Raw genomic sequence first — 10301 nt, 5'->3', positions numbered from 1 at the left:
TGAATCAAGCCATTTGGTTAAGGAAAATCCTTGATGACTTGAAGCTGAAACAGAACAAGGCTACTGCTATCATGTGTGACAACCAGTCTGCAGTAGCTATGGCCAAGAATCCTGTGCAACATGGACGCACAAAACACATAAAAATAAAGTTTCATGCAGTGAGAGAGGCTGAGCAAAATGGTGAAGTGAAACTTGTGCATTGCAGGAGTGAATTGCAAGTGGCTGACATTATGACCAAAGCTGTCTCCAAAGCCAAGTTTGAAGAATTCAGATTCAGACTTAGTGTTTCCAACCAACCATCAAGGAGGAGTGTTGAACGTTGATGCATGGCTAGAAATGTAGTAGTTTTGTTGAAGTCTTTTGAAAGTAAGTTAGCGGCAAAACCTGAACTGAAGTCTGCCAGGGGTGTATTTGATATGCTGCAAGTTTAGTTCATTTTGTAAAAGTGTGATACGCATTCCAAATTGTAAGGGATGTTCTGATGATGTAGTTGTTAGTTGACATTAAGTGTATGGCTTAGGATTAATTTAAGTTTTTATATGTCTGCAAAGTAGGTATAAGTCAGTGTAAAAACTTTGCTTTATCTGCTGTAACTAAAACTCATTTCAAAATGCAGAAAACGCAACTCTTCATCTTGTCCAGCACTTTTTCTTTTCTTTGTTAAACTCCAGCACAAGAACAGTAACAACTAAGATTAACAAACTCGGGTGGAATTGGAGATGACAGAGAATTGAAATCCATTACCAATCCAGAAAGACTGGTCAGGTTGAGAAGTTGATTTGCAGGAAGTTTACCGAAATCCTGCAGTTGGACAGCTCAAGTTTCTGGAGATTCGAGAGATATATTAAAGGTTCAGCCCATTTTGTTGACTGAGATGTCTTTTTAAGATCAACACCACTCAATTTAAGTTCTCTGAGATTATGCAACCCCAGTAAGAAATTCAAACTTGACAAAGAGAGATTCCCCCCTATAAGGTAACTATAATAAACACCAGATCTAACTTGAACTGTTGAAGACAAGTAAGGAGAAAGCGGCAAGTAGTCTGGCACCCGATAAGAACATGAAATATCTAGCCATCTAAGGGAGGAAGTAAGGTTGAAAAATTGGGTTGTGATGGAACCACTGAACATTGCATTTGAGAGATTCAGGTAACTTAGTCTAGTGAGATTGGCTAAACCAGTGGGAATGTTTGAGTACATGAAGTTGTTGAAGCTGAGGTCAAGATAGCTAAGATAGGTAAGGGAAAAAAGAGAAGAAGAAGGAACCATTAAGGGCAGTAGCTGTGGAATTGGAAATGGAAACAAGCTCCGAGTTCATATTAATTATGAACTTTTCCAAGTCTGGATTAGGGTTCCGGAGATCAATAGCAGCAACATGAAGTGATTCCAAACAATGAATTCCATTCCAAGTGCAGCAGTTTTGGCCATGCCATGAAAACAACCGATTTGAAGGGTTTGTAAGATGAGATTTGAAGCTTAACAATGCTGCCCTTTCATGATCATAGCAACATGTAATAAATGAAAATTTGAAGAGCAGAATTAACAATAAGGAAAAAAGGATAACAAGTTTAATGGTTCTGGTATGGCCTAGCTAATTGCAGCTGATTTAACATAAACTTAGCAATAACTACTTAATTTATAACCACAATTTGGCAACAGTTAAACATTTGAAATCAGATAAATTTTCAGAGACATCATTATATCTTAGCTAAGAAAATTTGACTTGGTGAAATCTGACTTCTGGGTGAGACATTATTATAATTTTCAATTCTATTTAGTTTTCTAAGTTGAAAGAATAATTACGGTTTTTTGAACATGGAAAATGCAGATTTATGACTTGAAATGACAGACGGCTTCTTAGCAACAGTCAACACCCACAATGCTACAATGTCTTTTCAAAGCATGTCATGGCTATATCTTACTACTCTCTCTTTCCTAAACAAAATTTTTGGTGGTGGTCAATTAAGGAACCATTAACACTGAAAATCAGTTATACAAATAAAAATATCAGCGGTATCCATCACTATTGTGACATAAGTATAGACAAATATTATCATTGAGAATTACGTTTATTTATTGAAAGTAATAAAACTCTTGACACGTTTAATATCAACAACAAAGCTAGCATAAATCTATTTTATACGCCAAAAAATGTAAACAGGGAATTTTGATTAGAGAAATAGAAAATTATCACCCTTTTGTTTGGGAAATTATCGCGCACCTCCTTGTGGTTAGCCTGAGGTCTGGAAAAATGTAACAAAAAAAAAAAAAAAAAAAAAAAGAAGCTAACCTTTTTCAATAATTAACAATCAACTAAAAATTCTTTTGTTCCCCTTTTGGGTTTTGTCATTTCAGCAGTTTATATCTTCTACCATGAGAAAAAATTAGACTAACTTAACTTACCTAACTCTTTACTATTCTTTCTTTGCATATGGTTTCTGTTCTCTAATTTACTTTGCTTCAATTTTCCTTAACAAATTAAAAAATTTGAAAATTTTCTTCTAAATCAACATCATTCAACACCCTAATATGCTATTACTCGACCTAAACAACGTAACCTGGATCAAAATCTTCTAATAATCTTCATAATCTGATGATTTTAAGTTATTAGTTGCCCAAAATTCCCAATGTGCACTAAATTGAATCAATTAGTTCAAAAACTATAATACAAAGAAAAACTTAAATGTGATGGTAAGGGAGTACCTGTACTGAGAAAACTGAAACCCAGCCCAAGATCGTTGCTGGTTCTCTCCATACAATCTGATTCGTGCTCAATTTCGTGCTGGAGAGCGTTTGACTGAGGATGAGAATGGACTTGGAAATGAGAGTTTTAACCGCGCTTTTATTTTAAAACTTATTTATTTATAATTTTTTTTTAAAAAGAAAAAATTAACAGCTGGCTTTTCGGTGAAATTTATTCAAGAAAATTCTAATTATTATTTGTCATAGATATTTATAGTTATATAGATTATATATATATTACGTGATTGACCAGGTGTTTTTGATCCAATTGGGCTACTTAAATAATTTAAAATAATATGTTGAAAAGTTTATAATTAAAAAATAATATTGGTTATATGGTATTTATTATAGATACCGTGATTTCATTAACATATCAATACATTAATTTAAAATATATGTATTTTATATTTATCAATAATTTAGAATAATATATGATATTATAGTCATGACAGGGGTTGTTCGTTCCCAGTATCTACACTTTTGGAAGGAATCGAAACGGAACGGAACGAGGTTCCTTGAATTTATGGTACCCTATAAAATTCATCTCCCCCCCCCCAAGTTTTTTAATAAAAAAAAACTCTTAAAAACTCACAAATACCCCACTTGGCACTTATTAACAAAATTAAAATGATAAATTTAAATTTCAAACTCCAAAATTAAAATAATCCATTGAAAATCACAAATTCAAAATTAAAATATTACAATAATCCGTTGAAAATCACAAATTCAAAATTATAAACTCCAAAACTAAACGATGAAATTACATAACATATAAAATTAGTAACATAACAATTAACAACATCCAAATAAAAAACTAACAAATCTCATGCTCCATGCTCTAAATGCTCGCCTCATTTGCATTAATTTCTACAAAACAAATACAAGAAAATTAATTAGTAAGTTCAAAATATTGAATAAATAATTGGAATAATTAACTAAATATGAATAAAAGATTGATATTATTTGTTACCTGTCATAACTTTTTGCATCCATCAATAATCCTCAGGGAACTTCAAAATTAAATCTTAACTCTTCCCAAAATAAGAGCATAATAAACTAATCTTCCCAAAATTAATCTTAACTTTCCAGGTCTAGAACAAAAAGAACAACCTGGAGCAAATGTAAAACAGGTTGTTGTTGATAATTCCTTCCGCTCCCGCAATAATATGTTTAAAGAGCGCAGTTCCTCCACCAATGAGTGTCCAACATCTATTAATATCCACAAAGTTAACTCCAATATTATTCACGGAATCAAAACAATCAAATGTGAAAATAAGAGGTTTTGAAGCATAATATATTTTTGTACAAAATACACCAACTGCATAGAATAATAGAGTATTGGGGTTTTGTGCACCACAAGAGAGCAAGAGAAATCAACAACACTTTTACGAATCATTAGGGAATTTCTATGTAAAATGTGTGCAACTGAACTATTTAGAATTAGATTAAAGCATAAATGAAGTTACCTAGATCTGTAGATCAAGTAAAATTCAAAAATACAATTAAAAGAAAGAATGGAATTACCTTAAGAAATAATGGTAGTGCTCTTTAGATTCAGGATCACTTTCACAAAACCAAGCAAATAAGGAAAAAAAAAAGCTGAAGTTTTTGTCTTAATCTAAGTGAGTGGACAGAGAGCAAGAGCAGACGAAGATCGTGAGAAAGGAAAGAAAATGAACTTTTTGCAAAGAAAAAAAGCTGAAGTTTTTACCTTAATCTGAAGTGAGTGGAGAGAGCAGCGAAGATCGTGAGAAGGGAAAAAAGAAAATGAATTTGTTTGCCCTAATATGAAGTTTTTATATGGCAGGTAAATTACTAACCCCCCCACTCTTTAATAACTTTATTTCAATCCCGGTTCTCGGTTCCGATTCGTTCTTGACTGTAGGAAGAACCGGAACATACAGTGTCCTTCAGTTTTTGGAACCAGAACACTACCTGTTGATGATCGTTTGGTAGGAACCAGAACCAAACACCATGTACAAGGTTCCAGTTCCAACGGTTCTTTTGAACACCCCTAGTCATGACCATAGTATATGCCATTTTCATCAATTCAGCTTGATAATTACTATTATGTTTATGACAAATGGTGTTACATTATATACAAAATTATACATAAATGATGGTTTAACTCTTTAATTGCCTATATTCATTCGTATTTATTGAATGATTTTTTATGTATACTTACCTATTTAATTTATATTACGTCACATAACTTATTAGTGGGCTTCTTTACTAACCAAAGAGTTTTTTAATCCTATAAACACTTTTGAATTTTATTTTGGTTGTTTGGTTACATTTCAAAAATGCTTATACGGTTATTAAAATTTTATAGGTTCTAAGAGAAGTTCAAAATTTGAACTTTCGATAAGCTCTTTTTGAGTTTATTAAATGTGAAATTTAAAAATATTTCTATTCAATCTTTTAAATTTCTTATATCTATTGTATATTAAAAACCTTTTTGATAAATTATATAGACAATCTTTTACAATTTCCTAGCAATAGCTATAGAATTTTCATAAAAGCTCTACTTTATAACATCTTCTTCCTTAAGCTCTACGAAGAAGCCTTATTAAACACACATATATAAGAGTTGTTATAGAGAATTATTGACTTATGTCGATAATTACATCATAATTGTCAGTTTCATTAAGCAGTTGTCACAGATTTTTAAACTCATCTTGTATTCATGCCATGGTACACCTTGTTTACACATTCTATGTTTCCCTCTTATGGACTAATTTTTCTCTCACGAAGGGTTTTCTTACCATAAAATTGATTCTTTTATGATCATGGCTATTTTAGGGATGGGCATTTGACCGGTCGGGATTCCCCTAAACAGTTGGGACTGAGTTGGGCTAGGGCCCAATAAAATTTCCCAACCTGGGATGGAGGTGGGCATGCCCCATCCTGCCTAGCCTGCATAAAATTATCACTTTTATATATTTTTTTTCACGTATAATTGATCAAATGTGTATAATCGTAAGAATATTGAGTGAAACTCATATACAAATGGGTAATAATAGAGAAAATGACTAAATTAATATAAAAAGCTAAATATGCATGTATAAAGTACTTGATATATATGTAAATAGTAAAAGTTTATATGTTATATATGAAAGTAATAACATATTTTTATTCAAATAACTGTAAAGTTAACTAATCATTTTTTTTTCACATAAAAGAGTGGACAATAATTTATGTTAGATTAAAGACTTTTTGTAAGTGACAAGTTTACACATATCAATGAGGCTTAATAAAACACTATTCCAATTTAAAAAAAAAAAAAAAAACCGCTTTTTTAAAGGTTGGAGATAATTGAGGCTAGTTCTAAAAGAGTTAAATGGGCTAAATGAAAAAAATGGGCTTGGGGTAATCTGCACTGAGATTCCTATAATGGGTAATGGGCTGTTGACAGTTATGCCAGTTGGGCGCGCGGGACGGGATGGGAGTCCACACATTCCCACGGGCTACTCTAGGGTTTTCAATTGAGACTTTATCCTTACAAAACCTTTTTATACCAGGAGACTCTGTTGGAGAACGAAAGTCAACCTTAAGTATATTATATACAGCATACGTGATCGCATAATTCATCAAATTTTCCTTAAAGGATGAGCTAGAAAAAATCAGACATAAACTAAAAAACACGGTTTCCTCACACCATTTCATTTTGCACGTACAAATAAGCAATGCCCAAATTTAGTAAGTAATCAAAGAAACAATCTTAATTGATATATCATTCATTCACAATTATTGAGTTGACTTTTTTAAACACTCATAGTTCATTTTGTATCACGTCACTTTGCATAAATTTTTTTGTCTATATTTGGAATAAATTAAGGTCATAATTGCATTTTCAACTAAGCAACTGCCCAAAAAGTCTATCAAACTATCCTTGGTACACCTCTTTTTTACAGATTTTATGCTTCCCTCTTATAGACATCTTAAATATAAATATTATTTCAACAAACCTTGATCTTATAATTCATTAATTTCTGCTTACAAAATGAGCCAGAAAAATTCAGACATAACATCAAAATTAGCGGTGGCAAAATATGGTAGGGTTGAAATCCTTCATGAAATTATGAGTAATACTATATGAATAAATTATTTATACAAACTCTTTCATACAAACTGATGTATTATTAAGTAAATGGATAAATTTATATATGAAATCACCTTAATAAATGATAATTAATATGGGTGAATGATGTAGCAATAAGAGAGTTGTACTATATCTTTTATATATATATATATATAGTTTGCACGTATGCCACCACTCTAAAATTGTTGGTTTATAATATGCTGTATGGTATCTCCATGATATTCTCAATTTTTTTCTATATGAATGTTGAAAAGTATGTAAATTTTGTCTATTTCTATGTATGCGACAACCACACTACATACACAATTATCATGGATGTGAGGCCAAAAAGAGCCTTTGTCAAACATTAATTACCTAGAATTAGAGCAAATCAATTATCTAAACTAAATCTTCATATGCTTCCAATTCCAATTAAGATGGGCTTAATTATTGACAGGCACGGCCCCTTAATTTAGATGAGCTTTTCATTTCTGGATCTTGGTCCAACGTGACCAGTACTTGGAGGTAAGGTTACATACATCCCCGGTAACACCAATGTAATAAAACTAAACGAGGGAAAAGCTTTTGTGTATCTGAAGCATGTATGATAAGTTGTTTTATTTCGAAAGACAAGTCGGTTCAAATGTCTCTGTGAGCAATATATGATATGTTTTAATAAGATGTTTATATGTATTATGTCTAAAAAATTAGGGCTGACGTATACTTACATCAGTGAGGACCAATCAGAGTTCATGAAGATATTGTGTTGCTTAAGCGCTGCCACGTTGTCCAAAGACAGAAGGAGTAAGATTGTCATCAGTTTGGCAGGTAAAGACCTAGCTAGTGAGTGGCTAGGAGTCACCCACCTGCCCAAGCCCTGTGCGATTTAATGATATCTTTCATGCAACTAGCCAATGGGAAGTAGGGTAGGAACTGTATCGCACATGCCCGTTGGCAGACTCGTAATCATTACCTAGAAACCTCTTACTATAAATAGAGAGCTCTCCTCTCATTTTTCGGGATTCTGATCGCTACTTGTGACCTAATTGTAATTCGCCAGGTACAGGATGACACTTCTCCTGAAGTGCACCTGATTCAGCATAGTACCGCAGCGGACATTCCTTCGAGCTCACAGCTCAACCCAGCTGTGATGGACTACCTGGAGAGATTCAATAATAATCTCCAAATAGTTAACCGAAAGTTAGACCGTTTGGATCAGGTTGTATCGCCCGAGTCCAACAAGGCGGTGCCATTGCCAAAAACATTTGTAGGTCGCACTAAAGCATGAAAACAGTGAAGGCCAGTGTCGTGCGCACTACAGCGCGTAAAGGCAAGGGAAAACAAGTGGCAGATAATGGGCCAAAGGGCTCCAAGGGACCAGCAAATACCGGTTGTGAAACAGGTGGAATACCTATGGCTTTGCGACTTGGTGATATGTCGTATCATGAACTATTGCACGTCACATCGCATAGGTACCCTCACAAGAGTGCAAGGTGGGGAAACCCCCAGCAACCGCGGGTCTGTTTTGACCACCGCGGAGGTCAGAATAACTCCTCGAACCATTCATTGCCTTCACATGGCTCCAATCAGCGTGTGTCAAGATATGCTGGAGCTTTCGGCCGAGGTGAGGAAAAGTCTAATCTGCGGTCTTTCCTCAACCGTAATCGTGAGTGTCCAACTCACGTTTGGAAAGCGATCCTTAGGTAGCTTCACTGCCTCAGATTGAAGAGTAACAGCAAGCTCTAGATTAGCTTAGAGCTCAACAAAAAAACATGTTGTTTCTAATCCTAATCCGTTTTGGTCCTAATCTGTTTTAGTCTTTGGTAATCATATGTTCTAGTTGATGTCTTTGTGTAGGAGAATTGGAAAGTTAAAGAGCTGTACTAGAAAGTCTTGTCAATGAACTGGATAACCCTTTTATTTTATTTTATTTGAATGTATAAACTGTTATTGCTTTCATTTTAAAATAAGTTTTAATATGTTAAAGTTTTCATAGTTTGTGCTTTGAAATGTTTGTTTCCTTTATAATTATCAGGTCTGAAGTAGCAGAACAAAGTGGGGAAGTGTCACAATCTGTTTCTGGTCCTGCCTTTATGAGGTTATTAATTTAAAAGAAATTTATTTTCTAAATGTAAGCAACTTTTTATCATGATGTTATTATTGTTCTCTTAAACATATCAGTCCATGAAATTAATATTGTTTCAATTCCAGGAAAAACTATGGCCATTCTGAGCTTCATGTGGAGAGACATTTAATGCCCCCTACACTAGCTGGTGGTAATGGTCCCACGGACTGGAATGAAGCCCTGGATCAGGGCCGGCCTCACCTGCCTAGGGCCCAAAAAATTGGGGGCCCAAATTTTTTATAAATTTATTTTTTGAATACCTAACAAAAATGAAAATGGTTTATAATTTTTTATCTAAGCCAAGGGACCCCAAAAAAAAAGCCATAAAAGTCTAAATTTATTATAAACTTTTTACATATATTCTCACCCAAAGTTTAACAAAATAGCAAGTTTGTACCTCTAGTTTTATATATTCTAGTTCATATCCCTAAATTAATACATTGAATCTCTTTTAACAATGGAAGACTAAAATAGTCATTTACATGTCTCAAATTACTCACCCCCAATTCAATCCCAAAATTTGACATTCACATAAATCATCTCCAGCCCTCTTCTGCCGCCAGTGGTTTGGAGTTGATTTCGGTCAATTTTGGTTCCGATCGATATTCTCACCAAAATCGACCGAAATCATCATTTTATCATTTTTCAACCTTGATAGCCCTCGATTTGACTAATTTTTGATGAATCTCGCAACCCAACTCCACACGACAGCCATTTCCAGCCTTTTTGGCATGTACCCGACATTGTTGGCCTTCCCGGACACCAACATCTTCCTCCCCTCAGCCCTCTCACCAAAACCCCTATCATACCTTATCCGTTTACTCTGCCAATCGCCGGCCATTGATACCTTTTGGGCCGTGACTTCTCAAGCTTTTCTTATCAATCTTGGCATTGGAAATCACCAATTTCACCACCCGTCACTTCTCTAACATCTACTCTCTAAAACCCCCCACCAACCTAACCTTGTTAGCCTGTCGATTGCTGTTCACCTCTTCTAGTGATTTTTCCAATTTCTCCAAGGCAAAAAAAAAAAAAAAAAAAAATGAAATAATTTTTTTAATATATGCTTATATTATTAGAGAGCCCCAAAGTAACTCCTGCCTAGGACCACAAATGTTCTAGAGACGGCCCTGTCTTGGATATTATTTCTTTCGGTTCACCAGTGCAGGTTTCCTACTTACCTTGTCTAATGTTGATTTGTTTTCATTCTTAGTGCAGTTTCTATTCATTTGCATTGAATATCAGTATTCTGAACCATGTCCAAGGTTGTCTAGCCACTAAGGGAAAAAAGCCTCTTATGTATGAGACTTGTGCACTATGATTCTTATTGCTACTCGTTATTTTCTTTATAAAT

The 10301-nt window shown here is 34.0% G+C and overlaps 1 protein-coding gene across 1 annotated transcript in view; it reads right to left on the bottom strand.

The window, feature by feature from the left end:
• Positions 1-1268, bottom strand: part of LOC116109155 (probable LRR receptor-like serine/threonine-protein kinase IRK) — a 1892-nt gene extending 624 nt beyond the window's left edge. The window contains exon 1 of the mRNA XM_031395385.1: positions 795-1268. Coding sequence (XP_031251245.1) covers positions 795-1268 — 474 coding nt within the window. The remainder of the gene's footprint in view (positions 1-794) is intronic.
• Positions 1269-10301: the final 9033 nt, after the last annotated feature.

Source organism: Pistacia vera, unplaced genomic scaffold (assembly GCF_008641045.1).
Source record: "Pistacia vera cultivar Batoury unplaced genomic scaffold, PisVer_v2 Contig573, whole genome shotgun sequence".
Classification (NCBI taxonomy): domain Eukaryota; kingdom Viridiplantae; phylum Streptophyta; class Magnoliopsida; order Sapindales; family Anacardiaceae; genus Pistacia; species Pistacia vera.
The sequence above is the reverse complement of the archived record's forward strand: the minus strand, read 5'-3'. Positions and strand labels throughout refer to the sequence as shown.